Source organism: Metarhizium robertsii, assembly GCF_000187425.2.
Source record: "Metarhizium robertsii ARSEF 23 chromosome Unknown MAA_Scf_1, whole genome shotgun sequence".
In the NCBI taxonomy this organism is placed as follows: Eukaryota; Fungi; Ascomycota; class Sordariomycetes; order Hypocreales; family Clavicipitaceae; genus Metarhizium; species Metarhizium robertsii.
Genome location: NW_011942149.1, coordinates 6,915,414 through 6,933,646, shown reverse-complemented (window position 1 = coordinate 6,933,646; position 18,233 = coordinate 6,915,414). Strand labels below are relative to the sequence as shown.

General features: G+C 52.6%; 4 protein-coding genes across 4 annotated transcripts; 2 read left to right on the top strand and 2 right to left on the bottom strand.

Moving 5' to 3' along the window:
- Positions 1 to 3,570: 3,570 nt before the first annotated feature.
- On the bottom strand, positions 3,571 to 5,103 carry MAA_08577 (arginine metabolism regulation protein II; the record flags this gene model as incomplete). Its single annotated transcript, XM_007826575.2, has 1 exon — positions 3,571 to 5,103. The coding sequence occupies one exon, from the start codon at positions 5,101 to 5,103 to the stop codon at positions 3,571 to 3,573; it is 1,533 nt and encodes a 510-aa protein (XP_007824766.2).
- A 760-nt stretch (positions 5,104 to 5,863) lies between these two features.
- Positions 5,864 to 7,312, top strand: MAA_08578 (Amine oxidase; the record flags this gene model as incomplete). Its single annotated transcript, XM_007826576.1, has 1 exon — positions 5,864 to 7,312. One exon carries the CDS (start codon positions 5,864 to 5,866, stop codon positions 7,310 to 7,312), a length of 1,449 nt encoding a protein of 482 aa, XP_007824767.1.
- Positions 7,313 to 8,906: 1,594 nt separating this feature from the next.
- MAA_08579 (uncharacterized protein) lies at positions 8,907 to 10,727 on the top strand (the record flags this gene model as incomplete). Its single annotated transcript, XM_007826577.1, has 1 exon — positions 8,907 to 10,727. The coding sequence occupies one exon, from the start codon at positions 8,907 to 8,909 to the stop codon at positions 10,725 to 10,727; it is 1,821 nt and encodes a 606-aa protein (XP_007824768.1).
- Positions 10,728 to 14,046: 3,319 nt separating this feature from the next.
- Positions 14,047 to 15,295, bottom strand: MAA_08580 (lipase; the record flags this gene model as incomplete). Its single annotated transcript, XM_007826578.1, has 3 exons — positions 14,047 to 14,872; positions 14,972 to 15,155; positions 15,205 to 15,295. The coding sequence occupies 3 exons, from the start codon at positions 15,293 to 15,295 to the stop codon at positions 14,047 to 14,049; spliced, it is 1,101 nt and encodes a 366-aa protein (XP_007824769.1).
- Between the last annotated feature and the right edge of the window lie 2,938 nt (positions 15,296 to 18,233).

Genomic DNA, 18,233 nt, shown 5'->3' with positions numbered 1-18,233 from the left:
CGGATGACGCCCGCGAGCCAGTAGAACAGCGTGCTTTCGCGGGTTCGTACATTTTGGCAGGCCGGCCCGGGGCTCGCGCGAGATCAATGTTCTTTGACTTTGGCGACCGCTCCCGTGCGGCGTTGATGCCTGGGAGGCCCTCCCGTCGACTGGTCTGCCTGGACCAGCTCGCCGTGGTGCTTTTGATAGGCGGGCGATGGAGGCTTTTTTGCTTGCTTTTGCCGGCTGGAGCAGGCTGCTGCTGTAATGTATGCCATCGGGTCTCGCCATACACATGGTTCGTGTGCACAAACTCTGCGGTGGCTGCTTACGGGGGACCTACGTGGCCCAGCGTCGGCGCGAGTAGCCAAAAACGCTCCTGGGTGGGCACGGCAGTCCCCAGTGGCATTTTCGACACTGGTGGTTACACGTCTGGGGGAGGTCTCCGAAGCTGTAGTACTCCGTAGCACACCATCTTCTTGCTGATGACAACAGAGAATAGGAACACGCCAGACTGGCCGCGAGGGGCGAGACTCTGCTGCTTCCGCGGGCAGCAAACTCCCCGCTTCACCATTCAAACATCGGGCGAGAAGGCAGCACTCATGGAGTCTGGGCCCGAGGAGCTTCTTCACCCTGCCCAATGCGGGATTCTACGAGCCCGTCATCGCCCGGTTGAGGAGGATTGCACTGCATGTGCAAGGGGGAGGTGCAGGTGCGCCAGACACCAGGTCGCAGCAGTGAGGCAAACGAGGAATCAAACACACATCACCAGGGAGTCACCTGATTACAGACCATGCGGGTGTGGTGTCCTGGAAGCCATTATCGGTAGAATGACCCGAGTGTGGACGGCCGCCGCGGCGTGTGCCCGTCATCAGGGACGGAAAATGCAACCCGCCCATTCGACCCCGATTGAAAGAAAAAGAGACAATCTGAAATCACGGGTAAAAAAAGCCCTTCTGCCCCTTGAGATGGTGTTTGTCACAAAGACAGTCGCCGTGGATGCTTCTGTGCCGCTGGCAGTTCCTGGCTCGTCTCATCCAGAGCAGACTCTCGGTTCGCGTACTTCGTAGGCCGGCCAACAACACTAGTGGTGAGACAGATCGTCATGACGCACGAAATGCACAAAATGCATACATGTGTGTGCCTTCAGCAGCCAAACGGGTATGACAAGTCTCCCGAGCATCCGTCGCATCCCTGGATGAGTCAAGTCTGTTGATGTGTGTCTTGCTGTTTCAGCAGGAGCCAAGTAGTTCCCTTTGTTTTGTTGGGCCAGGCCGCCAAAAAGGGTTAGTGATGCGCGGGAATTGCCAGTGGCCCCCACTTGCCGTCCTCGGCAGCTAATTTTAGCGCCTGGGCCAACGCTTAAATGGTCCGAAGATTAGATAAGCCTAGGCTCGTGCACTAGTTGACAGGATGAAGACGCTCGAAAGCATCGGCGACGCGAATTGGGACTGGCAAACGGTGAGGAGAGAAAGGGGTGTAGGAGAGGGCGGCAAGGGGCTACACTGGCGATTTATTTTGCTGGACCGATCCCATCATTATCGCACGCCTGAGGTTGAACGTGCATCCCCGTCGAGGTGTACTCCGTGTTGCATGGTGACTTATCGGGTAATCGTCGCAGAAGATTTTAGACGGCTAGTGATGGGAAGCACGGAGCACGGAGCATGGAACACTAGAATCCGACGACCCCGGGTTGAGCAAGCAGAGCCACAACCCGCCCCCGTTGGTGTGCACCTTGCAACCACCCCGCCACGTGTGCTGCCCTGCAAGGCAGCTCTCGACCGCGAATCCGCTCGCTAGTGCAGCGTCCTGTCATAGTGCAGCGTCCTGTCAGAATCGCCAGGGCCAGGGTCCACTGTGATGCGTTGGCAGGGTCTGCCTGGTGTGGACATGGATAGTATACGTGCGTACTCCGTACTCTGGAGGGAAAACCCGTATTGAGCTCGGATGAGTCGAGATCAACTTGTCACGTAATCAAGGTGAGCGGCTAGGGGGGTGGATCAAGAGACGTTGATTGGTATTTGGTTCACCCTACACATGGAACGGACCGGCGAGCCAAAAGAGTAATCATCCGGAATAGGCACTATAGATATCAAGTACTTTGTATGCATGACCAAGGAAGATGAAGCCCCGCAGGAAATTGCTGTAGACATTGCAATTGTCAGCACCGAGACAAACAGGCACCTGCTGCAGAAAAAGATAGAGGTCACGTTTCATCTTGATCTATGTACGGAGGGCGCACACAGTAATTCGCAGGGCTTGGTGCAGGCTGCGGCGGTTGTCGCCACTTGGACACAGGCGTGAGCCTTTTGTCGCCATGATGATGCTACGCAAGCGTATATGATCTTGCGGATTTTTTTCGGGAATTTTTTTTCCTTTTGGCGCACAGCCAAAAATACTCGTAGAAGCAGCCTGCCTAGTTTCCTCTTGCGATCCATCAGTTCACTGGCGAACCAGACAAGGCGACGAGTCGCTCCGTCCCGGGCTTCACTCGCAGCGTGGCTGGCGCGAGGACCGCAAAGCTGATGCGGATTATATGGCCCACACGAACATGAATGGGTCGGAGTGAGGCCTGGTGAGGTTCGTCAACGGGCATTTCGGGAAGTCTGGTGGCCCAGTTCAGACTCGGCATGCGGCATTGCGGAGCATGAGCGATTGGCTTTTATGGTTCGTTCCCCCTTGGCGATGACAACCTTGTTGCTGATCAAGCCAGCCGTTGTGTGGCGCGCCGCATGGTGAACATGGTGGCACGACGCCAACACGACTGCAAAATTAGTTTCAGTTTTTTGGGACGTCAAGGCCGAGAAAATACGCTCGACCACGTTGTTTCGCATATGGATTTCCTCCATTATCGCTTTACGCAGACCAGAATCAAGGCTTGAAGTAACTTACGCTCCTATGCGCGTCTTTACGTCGCTTGGTTAAAGTTGGAAAAGTATTATCGGCTTACCGAATAGGCCTCTGAATATGTGGCTGGTGTTCTCCTCCACCCAGCACTTTAAAAGAGCTACTCGAGTGAGCGGCGGAAACAAAACCCAGCCAAATAGCTGTTGACACAGTTTGCATGCCCCCCATGTTTGCAGAGGCAGAGCGAATATTCTCGGGAACGAGACATAGAAGGAGCACATCTGCTGAAATGGTAGAGGTACCCGAGTGCATCAAGAGCTGGACAAGTATGCCAAAAAGGAAAAGTAGACCGCTCCTCGCTAGGGGTGTTTAGGAGAGCGCAAGACATTGACGCGGCTGTAGAATCACGGAGGATATAAACACGGAAAAGGGGGCGGAAAGTGACAGCAAACGTGAATGATTGGCAGTATGGGCAGACGGAAAATACTAAACATCCTTGGGCAACTTGGAGGGCATGTCGCACATCAGTATAGCGTTTGCCAAAATATTGCGCTGTAACTGGACATCGTTTCATACAAAACTAAAAGTATACCAGCGTCTGGTTTCATGAAACTAAACTCGCCTCGGTCTCAGTTTCATAGCGTGTCTACACAGCACCAACCCAACATTGACACGCCGGAGAAGACACTGCCATTCTCGACCTTTGGACAATGTAGACGCGGCATTAGCTCAGTAGGCTCACTTTTATATTGGCACGACATCGTCCTCGGTTCCCCTCACAAACTCCTGCCAAGTCGTACGAGATGCCTCGTCGGGATTCTCGTCTCTCCACTTCCAGTAGTTGGTGAGAATATTGGCCCCCGTGTCGACACTCGCAAAGCCATGCCGCCTCTTCCGCTTGAACCACTCCAACGCCCGGGCCTTCATACACGAAGAGCCGCACTCGGCGGCAATGACGAGACACGGCCACAATAGTATACACCCGTTTGAGGCGCCGGCAATCTCCTCGGCTGTTTCAAGATGGCACAGAGCACGGTCAACCATGCCGGAGACACTCTCAGGAGAAGACTGGTAAAGGCACCGCTGGAAATAAATCAGCAACGCGTAATAGTAAACGTGCGCATAATGCATCGCCGCTTGGGCATCCTCTCGACGCAAATAAATCCCCGGAGAGACAGTAGCTGGCGCGTAAAGACTGGCTTGGAGCTCCAGTCGCCGTAGCTCTAGTTTGCTGATTCTTGCCGTGTCGGACCTGCTCCCGATGCCAGCGACGTATTGGTTGATGGCAAACACCGAGCGCAGGATAAACTTGTCAACACCATGGTACTGGCTCATGTAGCTAATGGCGCCAGGAAGCTTGGCGATGAGCGTGCCAATGTCATACGTGGTCTCAACGTTTCCGAAGACGGCAAGACAGAGCAACTGTTCGAGAACCATGTGCATGTGCGAGCCGGCCTGGACCTCGATTTCGCTCGGATCAGCAAGACACCCCAAGGCGCCTTGTACGTGGCCGCGCCAGTTCCGGGCCTCTCCGCCGACGACATCTCCGAGTATACAGAACAGGATTGCGCTCAGGACGGCCGTGACATTGTCGCTGTCTCTCGGGGACTGGAAGTTGATGGCGAGCTGCAGATGCTGGAGGGCGAGGCGGTTGTGGCGCGCGGCGAGCAATTTTGTGACGCCGGGTTTCGCCACGCCCAGGTATAACTGATTTTCGGCCGAGGCGGCACAGAGGCCATGGAATAGAGCGAGGTTGCTGCTTGACTGGGTGACTGGCAGGTTGATGCCGGTGAACGCAAAGGGGAGGTGTACAAGTCGGTACGGGTTATCGACTAAATCTACCGGCACCATGTTCTTGCACATGAAGGAAACCCAGTGATATAGTAGGTCCCTTTGGCACGAAGGGACTGCCAGCTCGTCAACTTGGACAGAGCGAAACCTTGGATAAGACCATGGCGGCGGTGTGTGCTTGGCGTATTCCCATGAACCTGTGGCGGCAGAGGCGGCACCCGCTCTGTTGTCGGCAGAGCCGGCATACTTGTCGTTGCCGGACACGGTTGGCCGACCGTCAGTCGATGTGGCACCGCTGCTTGGAGCATTCGTCCAATTCAGCCTGACGCCGTAGCCTTGGCAGGCGATGCGTGCGCGCGAGCATCGGTCGCAGACGGGCCGACGTTCGTCGCACTTGATGCGGCGCGAGCGACAGGTCCAGCAGCCTGAAAAGGTCCTGGTCTTTTTCTTCCTGCTCCCAGTCGGGGCCCGGTTGGAGGTGGCCATGCTGGGGTTGAACATGTCGACGGTCTCCGTGGTGGGAAGAGACAGAGATTGTGATGCCGCCAGAAGTTGGATGCGAGTCCGTCTTGACGTCTCCGATATCCCCCTGGAAAGCGATCGGCGCCATGCTCCACTCGGCTCGCTATGGCATTCCTCATCCGTCTTGGCTCCATCTATTAACTGCTCCCGCCACGGGGCGGACCACATGCATCTTATCGGGGCTAAGAAGAACCCCCACCCCGGACGTGGACGTGCATGTAATGCCACGGCGCCGGAAGCCTCGGCTAGTTCGGAGTCCGGACAGCCGACGGGGCCGACCCTCCTGGCCAATAAAGGCAATCCAACGCTACTGCCGTTGAACTGATGCCGACAAAGCGTCGCGCCGGTAATGGATCTGTGTGAAGCTATCGTCGAGTCGAGTGTCGAACGGCAGTGCTGCTGGGGTGCCTTTATTGGCTCGCAGCCTCGTCGCCATCGGCCGTCCGCGGTAGCCCGTGAATAGAAATAGGCAACTTGCAACAGAAACCTACACAAAGCAAGCTAATGGTCCCCAGGGTTGTTTTGAGATAGTACTAGATCTATATATTATATCACTGTTCTCTTATATATAAAGCCGTATTCGTTCTCGAGTCAAGTAGTCTTGCATCTTCTATCCATCCTCAATAACTTGCTGCTCTTTGCGCCTTGACCCTCCTAGCTCACTATCCTTCCATCACCTCATCGACATTTTCAGCCCAGCGCTACTTGCAAGCCATGTGAAGCCATGGCAGACGTTATTATCGTGGGAGCAGGCCTCTCCGGCCTTGCGGCGGCCGAGAAGCTCGTGGCGGCCGGCAAGTCAGTCGTTGTCCTCGAAGCACGCGACCGCGTCGGGGGCAAGATTTACGACTCGCACTTTACCACACCCACTGTACGCGGATATGCCGAGACGGGAGCGTCGTTTATCGGTCTCGGTCAGACAGAAGCCATCGCGCTCAGCGAGAGACTTGGCCTTCGGCTATTCGATACATATGACAAAGGCATGATTGTCGTCTCTTCCCCCTCGGGCGAGCGCAAGCTATTTGACCCAGAAGACCCCAAGTCTGCAGCATCGGCATTTTCAACCAAAGCCACTAAACAGCTCGAGGCCGTCGTGGTCCAACTCGACTCGATGGCCGCGGAACTGGATCTCACCACGCCATGGAGTCATCCCAAGGCCGTCGAATGGGATTCCCAAACGCTGCATTCCTGGATCGGCGCCCACCTCTCAGACCCCGAGGCAGTGGCGGTGCATCTCGCCCAGTGGCGGGCAGTCCTGTCCGCCGAAGCAGCCGACGTGTCGCTGCTCCAGGCCCTGACGTACATCGTAAAAGCCGACGGCAACTCCCCCGAGCGCGGTGGAAAAGGCAACTGGGCACAACTAATCAGCATAAAGGGCGGCAGTCTCGAGAAGCGTGTCGAGAACGGGCCCCAGCTTCTAGCTATTCGGCTCGCCGAACGTCTCGGCAGTAACGTCGTCAGGACAAACTCTCCCGTGTCCGGTATTAGCAAACGCGGCAGCGAGTACATCGTCCACATCGAGCCTCGAATCGACGAGCCCAAGTCCGTCGTGACGGCTCGCAGCGTCATTCTCGCCCTATCGCCGCCGCTCGTGTCGCGGCTGCGATTCGACCCCCCCCTGCCGATTAGCTGCTCCATGCTCGGCCAGCGCATGAGCATGGGCGCCGTGGGAAAGGTCATTGCCGTCTACGAAACGCCCTTTTGGCGCGATGACGGACTGAGCGGCCGGGCATTCGGGCTCGCTGATTCCCACGTCAAGTTTACCTTTGACGCGTCGCCCGCCAACGCTTCCTGCGGCATCATCATGGGCTTCCTTGTGGGCAACTACGCCCGCAGGCTCGATGATATGAGCGATACACATGTCCAGGAGGTAGTTGCCCGCGAGTACGTCCGCTTCTTTGGTCCCAAGGCAGAGAATGTGCAGCACTGGATCGTGCAGCGCTGGAACAGGGAGGAGTACTCGCGCGGTGGCCACTTTGGGTTTTGCCCGCCTAATGTCATGACTGTTTATGGGGAGGACCTCGCCGCACCGCCTGTGGGCGATATCTTCTTTGCCGGGACGGAATTGTCCAGCCGGTGGGCGGGGTTTATGGAAGGTGCTATTCGAGCAGGTCGCGCGGCGGCGGACGGTATTATCGAGCGCTTCATGGACCAGAGACGCGGTGGCTCCTGATAAATGGGACACATGAGAGGGAGAGTGGGTTACTAGACTCGCGTGGATTTTGGTAGTTTGTATACATGTAAGAAATAAGAAATAGTAGCTGTCAAGGTCAAGTCGGTTATTCAGTGTAATGATTCGAATGGACCCAACACCCGTGACGTTGCCAAGGCGAGGGACTCGACGGCTGCCAATTGGCAGGTAATTTGCAAATATTGAAGACAAACAGCAGAGGAGTGTATCTCTGCATATCAGTAATTTACCTCTTGCGCTACGTGCATAAGAGCTGACAATCTGCCGACTTCAATCTCAGCTCCCGCATGCACGATCTCCCGAGAATGTCAATCCGACCGACGGGGTAATCATGACAGCGTGTCACTTTGGACCAACTGCCACTCGGCGGCTGAGAACTGTGAGCGGCCTTGGGCCACGGCAGCAATGACAAGGGATGCGATAGCTAGGGTCGCGCATGAGGTTGGGAATATGATGGCAAGTCTCCGTCCTACCCAGACATGGGCTGCATCGCCTGATGCATGCAGTGATGGGCACTCCTAGCCACGCCAGTGATTGATGCAGCTCGCACGCATATCCCGAATGGCCATTGATGTATACTTTATTTGAAACTGGGTGCTGTATGCTGCCCACAATGCCGGCACCGTGCGCCTGGCTCGACACAGATTGAGATAGCTGAAAAGCCAGCCACGCCAAGCCGTGACGTGTCGGTATGGTGAATAGACGTGAAAACCCGAGTAATGGCGAGTTTCAGACTAATTACTTGGCCTACAACAGTGAATACTCGACTTGGTTACCAACAGTTTTAATCAAAGAAGGTTTGTTATGCATCTACATTGGTATGGACTGATAACAAGTAAATTACAGTGGGTTGTATAATGCGAAAGACATCTTATTACAGAAGTTATTTTACCTTGGGCTGGCACTAGTGTGTAGTATAATGTTAGAGATACGGTGGCAAATAATAAGGGGTCAATTTATTATTCCACGCTCAAGACCACTAACTTGTTCTATTTTATTTAGCCTCTATACTAATCTTGTTTTAATACTATAAACGCGTGATTCTGCATAAACTAAGAGGAGCCATAAATTTACTTATTACTTGCATGATTTTGCGTAAACTAAGAGGAGCCACAAATTTACGCATTACTTGCATGATTCAGCACAGCATGATTCGTGATTCGTGTTAGTTTATGCAGAATCCCGCCTTTACCCTGTTTAGGCTTACCAAAAGCTAGTTTCTTACTTTATATATTTATGCATTTCATCATTTTACAAGTCATGCCAGATATGGTTATCAGACAAGATACATTTCAATATTTGCGTACCAAGCGGCCGCCTTGCCTAATACCTGGGTACAAACTAGAAGGCTAGGCTCATGTATATTTTGACACCATGCTAGTAATCTTAGTTTAGAGGCTGTGCGCTCCAAGAATTTATGCAAATCGTACTTAGTAATCACCTTCGATTGAGTATTTACATCGAGTAAATTCTCTACATTTATTTACTCTTCAACCACCCACTTTTACATTCCTTACTAGAAACATATACTGCTACTCTTACTACAATCTACATCATCAAGGCCCAGGCCGACAAGATGAAGTACCTCAACATCCTTACGGCTTGCGCCGGACTAGCTATAGCCGTGCCAACCCTCAACCCTCGACAATCTGAGATCGACGAGGCCGACAAAATTTGCAAATCCCGAGAAATGGACGAGCACCAATGTAACGATTATAAATGGCTTTGCCAGGAGGATGGCAATAAGGACCCTCCTCAATTGAACAAGTGTTTGAGAAAAAAAAGCATCTTCTGTGTTGATGATCACCAATGTGGTGATGGATGGACGTGCATAAGAGCTAGGGCTCCTTATGCACGCCTTTATCCTGGTAAATGCTACAGGAAAAAGGAACAGTCACAGGCTGTGAAGCGGGAGTCGGTTTCTGATGCCGATGAGGACCGGATACAGGGTGGTCTGGTGCAAGAGTCGGCTTCTGATGCCGAGGAGGACCAGACACAGGCTGGGGAGCAAGAGTCGGCTTCTCCACAAACTGATGTCCAAGCCAAGCTCGACAAAATTTGCGACACCCGTGGGATAACTAAGGCCCAATGTGACGTTTATAAACTGCATTGCCAGTATATAAGCCTCATTAAGGAGCCTGATAAATTGAACTACTGCGTGAAAGTTCTCGGAACCGACTGTAAGGATGATGGCCAATGTGGTCAAGGGTATGAGTGCAGAAAAGATCCTGATAGACCCAATGATAGTACCTGCTATCCAAAAAGGGAACAGTCACAGGCTGGGGAGCAGGAGTCGGCTTCTGCTGCTAAGGAGCCGACACAGGATAACAAGCAGGATTTAACTTCTCCTGCCAAGGGGCCGACACAGGATAACAAGCAAGATTCAACTTCTCCTGCCAAGAACCAGACACAGGCTAGGGAGCAAGAGTTAGCTTCTCAACTAGCTGAGATCAACAAGATCGCCAAAAGTTGCAAGAAACGAGGGCTCAGCAAGGCCCAATGTCTCACTTATAGATCGTATTGCACGGAGGGTAGGGGCATTGTGGAGCTTGATCAATTGAAGCACTGCGTGGAAGTTCTTGGAATCGACTGTAAGGATGATGACCAATGTGGTCATGGATTTGAGTGCTACAAAGAGGATGGGGTGTGCGATACGAAACGGTCACAAGCTGGGGAGCAGGAGTCGGCTTCTCCTGCCAAGGAGCCAACACAGGATACACCTACAAATATTACAACTCCTACCAAGGACCAGATACAGGCTGGGGAGCAAGAGTCGGCTTCTGCTGCCAAGGAACCAACACAGGCTGAGGAGCAGGAGTCGGCTTCTCCTGAGATCAACGAGACCGATAAAATTTGCAAAACTCGAGAGTTGGGTAAGTATTCATGTGCTCTTTCTCAGAAACATTGCCGGGAAGCTGGCAATATGGAGCTTGATGAATTGAACAACTGCTTAAAAGTTGTATTTAAAATCTGTAAAAATGATGACGAATGTGGTCATGGATTGCAGTGCTTTAACCCTACTCTTGATCCCGGTAATTCTAGTATCTGCTTTAACAAAAATAAACCGACAAAATCTGGGAAGCAGGAGTCAGCTTCTGCTGCCAAGAAGCCGACACAGGATACGACTATAAATATCGCAACTCCTACCAAGGAGCCGACACAGGCTGGGGAGCAGGAGTCGGCTTCTTCGGAGCAGACGCAGGATAAGAAGCAGGATTCAACTTCTCCTGCCAAGGAGCCGACACAGGATACAACTACAAATGTCGCAACTCCTACCAAGGAGCCAACACAGAATACGACTACAAATGCCGCAACTCCTAGCCGTCCGTGTACCAAGAAGCCGATCGATTCGAGTGAGAAGAATCCCGTTGTTGGGGCAAAGTCTACCGAGGCCTAGACATACAATGCGACTGACGAGTCCATATTCTCAGGCTATGATAGCTAAGGGCGCTTTCCTATTACCATCGCAGCCTGGGAGACTCACGCATTTGGGACAGAAGCGTATGGAGAAAGGGGCTCATTGCAGGGCGGATAGGCGGAACTGGATGCCTGGGTACGCGGCAGCAAAGTGAAGGCCCAAGAGCACGTTCGTACTGTAGTAGCTACTTTATAAAAACTGTTGTTGTCGGCTCTGATTCCCCTGTTTGACGTGTACAATTGCAACATGACTGTAGGACCAGAACCGGAGAGGACGAAGCTTCCGTCTCTAGTATGCTGAGGGACCCCGGGTGCCGTCGCCAAGGCCTCAATTGCCTGTTTCCTGGTCGACAAGAGGACCGCTACTATTATAGTCGCATGCGCCCTTGCTAGGTTTACCAGCGGATACTATTGTGTCTCCTTCTTGGGGCAAGCCGCCGACAGAAGTGACAACTTGGCCAAGGTTGTCATCTTGAGTGAGACATCCTTGGCCCAATGAATGCCCCTTGCATATCGGTAATAGAACCACCCTACTATGTGATGTGATATGGATGAAGATGTACGAAAGTAATCCAAATATTGATATAGCTCAGCCAAGTGTAACGCCTCAGGTAAAGTCTCGCAGCCTCCAGCATTCAGCGTGGCATCTGCGTTGTGACAGCTTGTGCTTGGTTTGTACTTGGATTTGCACCGGGGTAACCAGCACCGGCGTCGACGGCGGCCGTGGCCTGGTGGCCCGTCTCTGCAACCAAGGACGGCACGGATTGGTTAGCCATTGTGCCCGTCAAGTATAGCGGTGGTGTCCGAGAGACGTAAAAGTCCGTGTATTGGTCTGCGAGTGTATTGAGTAATGAAGAGAGACGAGATGTTTTTTGGGTCGAGTTGGAACCGAGGGGCCAAGGCTAATTTGTTCCATATTACGCGTATGTATATAAATAATGATTCCCAGGTATCAAGTCTTGTAGAGTGAGGTTTGCCTTGGACAGTGACTTGTGTCTTGTGTGTCTGGAGCGGTGGACCAGTGGTGCCTCTCCCAATGTCGCCTTGCCCGACTATTACAGAATGATGACAACTCCCAACCAACAAGGCTCGACTACATGTCCTCGACCCATACCGGCCGAGGATATGTGCGGGGCCGTTGAGCCGACGCACTGTGAGACAAGGGCTAATGTTCGTTCGCCATCATGATTTGCGTGCCTGCTCTGCAGTACTAGACAGGATATAACCACCGACTTGGATGCCATTGACAAATCATAATGGAAACTGCACGCCGTAATCAGTTCTTGCTATGCTGCCCACGCTCCCAGGCAGACATGACTGATCAGCAATGCGACAACCTGCTCCGCAGCCAAGTATACAACAAGTTGCGATGCAAATTTCGCCCAACGCCAACTCAACGCCCTTGTGCGGCTGTCATGTCCAGAGCCATCTTTCCCACTTCAGACCTTCGTCACCGACGGCAGAGAAAAGTCCCCAGATTCTGGCATCTACAGTAATCCCGACGTTGCAGGGTCCGTCCGTGACATTGTCCCTCAGACCTTCTCGGCCCAACCTACCCTCCCGACGCCCTTTCTCCCAAAGTATACCCCCTTTGCCCACTTCCATCTCTCGTTCCCAACCATGTAAATACACGCGCCAAACCACTTTCCACTGTGCGTGGATTTTCAAGACCATCTTTTCGGCGCATTAGGCTTCCGACATGTACAGTATTATGTGATATCAACATCAAGTAGATTGGGGAAAAAGAATTTCTGCCTTGGCCGGCCGAGCTTCGACTCCATGGAAACCACCGAGGCTCTCATATGTAAGCCTGATCGGAGGCGACCAGCTGTCGTCCAATTTACTCCATGGAGCGGCATTTGATGGATTTGGGATGAGGACTATGGCGGCTATATGAAAAGCATGGTACCGCATACACGCGCTCATTAGACTCGCCTTCGCAGGTGTTCGAGTTCCTAGATGTATATTTAATGAGAGGTGACTTGGTGTACAAAGTCTATGCTGGCGCTTACATCCATTGTTCGCATATCGTGCCATCGCTGGCAACGGAACTATTTGGCTCCTGGTTAGTTCAGATGCTCTTGAGTAGACACGGGAAGGAGTTTACATACGTGACGAAGAACATGCTAGTGCATTTGTCTTCTATCAAAGGCAACGAAATCGTTGCGCAAATAGCGTCTTGGTAAGTCTCGCCCTGGAGTATGTTAGAGCTATTCTGTGGATATTGTACGAGGAAATGAAGGGGTTGGTAATACAATGGCTCTTGCAGTATTGGCAGTGGTGAGGAGGGTGATTAGCGGGAATGATAGAGGAATGCATCTTGTCCGCTTGAGGCCTGGTTATTTTCTTGTCTTTTGCTGCGGTGGAATATTAGTATTCCGCAATTAAATTGACAGCGCTCTTTTAGACTTTTCAAGAATGCAAAATGCATAGGCCAATCAATACAATAGTACGAGGTTACTCTGTCTGTCAAAGGTACAATTTGAAGCATGTCAAAGCTCCTCGGTTTCCCAAGAGCAAGAGAGGGATCAATGACGACTATATATACATGAAGGGACCGCTTGTGCCCAGGGCTCTTGTCCGGGCCCGTGTTGAATCTACCGGATACCATGTTGCAGATATTGGGTGTCGGCGTCCATCCACGCGTCCACCCACAATGCTGTGCTACGGCATCGTGCAGTGCTGAGAAAAGGTATCGAGCCGTACTACGGCTAGGACAGAGACATTGCTGACCTGTAGAATAAAGAGCCCTGTTGATAATAATTGGCCGGATATCCTGGCGTCCATCGAAGGGAATCAGCGTCATGGTCGTTACTTGGTGTTTGCGTCACGTTAGTCGACTCGTAGGTGTCGTCATCAGTTTTTCATAGAATATCAGTAGCCTATTAATAACGGAATAGTCTCCCCGAGAGCAATTGACATGCCTCGATTAGAGTCAAGAAATAATTCGCACTCAAGAGGCTACTGTCCACACCAGTCGTTTCTGCGAGCTCTACGCTGTTGAAAAAGCAAGGCTCGGCCGCCAAAGCAGAGAACAAGCCAGTTTCCACGCCAATGAGAGCCAGAGGGAGCCGGAAGTGCAAATGAAATGCCATTATAATCTATTTCCATCTGAAACCAATATTCGCGGCATCGGCTGCAGTACTCTATCTTTTTAGGAACATTGGCTAGATTACGTCAACTACTTAGTTACTGCAAATTGTATTTTCACGTCTTCTGTAGGGGCCCGCCTGTATAAAGCCCAACTTCAACTAATATCCACCGGCAAGGTACTCCCAGAGCCACTCGCGCCGCGGATACTATACTATCGTATATTCGTGTTTCCCCGGTGCCGAAGCCGGGGATTCGTCCAAAGGCTTCAGCAAGAACTCCACATCGCCGTGATGCCCTAGACTCCCCGAAAGCTGCCGGTCCTGTCGACTCCAATCGGTAAGGCGGTTGATGAGGTCCTCAGGCAGTCCCCGGGCATCTCTCAGAGTCAACGAAGAACCAGCGCAGGCATCCACGCTGCCAAAGTAGTTCCGATGGGCCCAGGGGTCAGGCGAAAGACCACTGCCGTTACAATCGGTGTTATCAACGCCCTTGCAGATGGCCGTCGTCGAGGGTTGCCACACGGTCTGGACATCGCCGCCAGGCCGCCAGAGCTCTGGGCTAATGTGGTTATAGCCGAAGATGAGAGGAGGAAGACGGGGAATAGGGTCGTCCCCGTTAGTGACGCGCCATTGGACGCCCCGTTGTGTAAGGAACCATGTTGCGAAATTTTTGTTACCGACCCGCGGGGAGCCATATGTGTACAGGTCAACGGCGAGACCGTCGCGACGAAGGTAGGCTGCGCTAAGAGTTGCGATAGCGGCCCCAAGAGAGTGCCCCGTGGCCACGACCCTGAAATTGGGGTTACTTGAGCGAGCAGATCTCACAGCCTTGGTGATGGCGTCACTAATATCGTACCAGGCTTGGGCGAAGCCGGTATGGAGTTTACATCCTTGTGTGAGGTTACAGTCGCTCCAGGCAAAGGCAAGGTCAGCAATAAAGTTGCGAATATTGTTGCTGCCACGGAAGGAAAGGACGATTTCCCTGCGGACATAATCAACGGCTACGTACGCGCCGACTCCGAGGGCGTCGCCACTGGGGTTGTGTCAGAATAAAGATTTAAAAATTATTGCTTAAGGAGATAGGGCTGATAGCCGGGAGGCTTGAGCGGGAAAAAAGAATAGGGGGACCTACATGGCCGACGCCACCACAACAGCCTGGTTTCGCATGACGAGTGGACAGGCGTTATTTTGGCACGTAATCCGCGCACCGGGAACGGCATTAAAATTGCAGTATGCCGCGGCAGCGTGCTGGGAGTAGAACCTGATGGCGCTGAAGTCTCTGTTAGAGATACGCTCCGTTCCCGCTTGGAGATGTTCTGTTAGTTAGGGTTAAGCATTATAGAGGCACTTCAAGTGTCGACGAACCTCTGGTTACAAGAGCCTTGATATGATCAACGGCAGTAAGTTGAGCAGCAGCAGCAGTGGCTACAAAGCCCAGAACCGTCTTAAGCAGCATTTTAAAAATAAGAGTTGATAAAGAATAATATTCCCAACAAGTATCTGATAATCTGATCGAGGAGCTTGTTCTGGCGCAACAAGCTGTGGAACCGAGGGTTCTTTCTTGTCTGTTGTTTTAGAAATCTATTATTCATGGGAAGCATATCGATCTTATATTCCTCATTCCCCCTTCTGTGGTTTGTTTCTCCATCACCAGTTTAACCAGCGGGTACCGCACACAACTATCGTCGTCTGACCATGGCGGAGACGTTGCGAGACCAATAACCCATTAAAACCTGCAGCTGACTTTGACGGATTAGTGTTGATGCACGGCGATGACACAAGTTTTCTAGCTTCACATCCTTCCTGTCTAGGCCTGCCGTGTTTGCATGCATCGGTAAGACTGAAGGATCGCTCCCACGCTCCTCTCTTACTACTAGCCCCGGCTTATGCTGAGAAGTATCGAACGATGCAAGCAATTCGCTAACCCCAGCCTCGGTTCTTGTTATATGTAACGGCAACGTTTCCTAGAAAGAAATAAATGGCATGCCAAGATGGGCTTCAGCGGGGGCATAAAGCCCTAAATGGAAGGTCGGTCCGTTTGCCGTGCCAGTGTTAAGTAGTGGATCGTTAATATTACCCAGAGATAGCCGTCTGGTCGCCCTCTTCTAGTTGAAAGGTAATTTACTGCGAAACACGAGGACAGCAAGTTTAACGAAAACTTCGTAAAATAATGCAAGCGTTCGAAGCATACTACTCAGCCCGAGAAGCGTAATCCACGGCAAGGCTTGGAACTACCGCAAAGTCAAAATGAACCAGACGCTTCTTAAGGAAGAGCAGAACGAAAAAAAGCTACAAAGCGTTTGCTACGAATACGTAAAAGTCTGCCCGTCCCGGTATTGCGAGCCACGAGGCATGGCTACTTGGCAATCCGGTCCTAAAGTGCACACACAAGGCACTGGGTAGCAGAACTGTTACGTCGGGCAAAAGAGAGAAAAAAAAAGAAAAAGAACATACAACACTGGGTATTCGCTAGGCGTCACCGACCTAGCTACTAATCCAGCGCTCACTAGGTTGTCGTGGGAGATCGGACGGGATCCTGAGCTTTGCTAGCGGCTATGGTCGTATGTGTGAGGACGAGGCTTTATTTCACATTATAGCCTACACTTTTACGTATGCACGTCCCCGCGTATTGCTCTCACAACAACATGGCAATGAATGCACTTGGCATGCTGCTCATACCTCTTGCATGGTACCTGCCGCAAACCACGCAGGGCGCGCCGCGGGGGCGGGGATAGCCAGCCCCAACCTTGTCCATCCAAACCCTCGTATGCCACACCCACGATCCATTGCACGCCGTGGGTACGGAGTAATGGGTTGGGCGACAACGCTCGTAACTCCTTTAGGCAAGGCGTCCCGCTCGGTTGGTCGCCGACGGGAGGATCCGCCTGTCAAACTCGTAACGGGCGGGAGCTTAATAAACCTTGAATCCATCCGTGCTCGAGGAAGGACCGAGCAACAGCGTCAAAACGGTCCAAAATAGGAAAGAAAAGTGAGCACAATAGTATCGCTGCATTCGGAGAAATTCTTCACTCTATTGGAGACAAATTGCCCAGATGACCCATCATCTGGCCTTTGCAGGGATACACGTTTCCATTGGCTCCCGCAATGGCAAACGGTAGGGGAGGCCCGTCCTACGATGCAGAGAAAGAGTGACTGCAGCAATGCATGCAATGTCTGTGGTCATTACAACCACTTGACCATCTTTCATACTTCTTGCTCCAGATGGCATGATTGGGCGACTTGAGGTGGCCAAGTACTTGCTGCCCTCTACTGCAACTGCGCACCCAGGTAGGTCGCGCTTTGAACGGTGCAAGGTACTCCGGAGTCCGTACCCAGGGAGCCGGGTTTGTTGTCTCTTCCCTCCGCAACTTCTCGTGTGTAAAACCACGCACGCCTCATTGCGCACCGGGAGCTTTGGCCAGCGGCATAACCACTTGGTCAATGCAGACATGCCCCGTCTCGGCGCGTCTTCAATTGTCGTCTGTGCTCGTGCTTATCCCAACGGCCCATTTGAGAATTCTACGCCCTCGCCGGCAGACACTGCACCTCTAGACCATCATGTCAGCCCCCAAGCACAAGAAAATGCGTCACCTTGCGTTACTTTAGTGGTGGTTTTTTTTTTTTCCTTTTCGGCTTCTAGCCTGGAAGCTCGATGGCCAGTAGAGCAGCCACTCACGCCTTGCGCCGTGGCGTCGGTGAACCTCGCGCGAACTACGTGCAGGGACTGGCTTCTGAGAATCTCAGCCCAATTTCTCTTTAGCATGGCACCAGTGCAGTACTAGGTTTACCGAGTGTTTAGGTCGAGACGCCACTGGCTGGCGCGAACCACTGCCCAAGCCCCTGGGAAGCGCAGGTTCGAGACTACAATGATGCGTGTCTCACCGGCCGTGCTCGGTACTGCAGTTGACTCCGGTCTGGCAGCTCACATCGCCTGTTGCAACTGTAAGTCATCCAATTCAGGGCCCATCCTCTGCACTTCGGCACCGCCCCAAGGGACACAGGCGCAGTTTTGCATCTGGATTGGCCCCGGTACGTGACATGGTGATGGGAATACGTGCGTGGGACCAGGGCAAGCCGACGTGTTTGAAATTGACGGGCAGAATGGCAGCCCGGGTCACAAACTTGTTTGCTCCTGGAGCGTATCCGATGCCATGTGAGCTTTTGGTCCGCCCGTCTTGTCTCCAGCACCCTTGTGTGGCCGCCCGTGGCAACGAGTTGAGCTGCGGCTGCCGCAGCCTCGTTCCTCACCATCGGTCAGGAGTGAGCCACAGAAGGCAAAAATGATCCATTGCGGGAGGGAATTGCTCGGCTTACCGAGGCTGCTGCCCGAAAAAGTTGCCATTAGCTATCCTGGTGCTGTTGCCACGGTGGATGGATCGCGCGCGCGCGAGTCT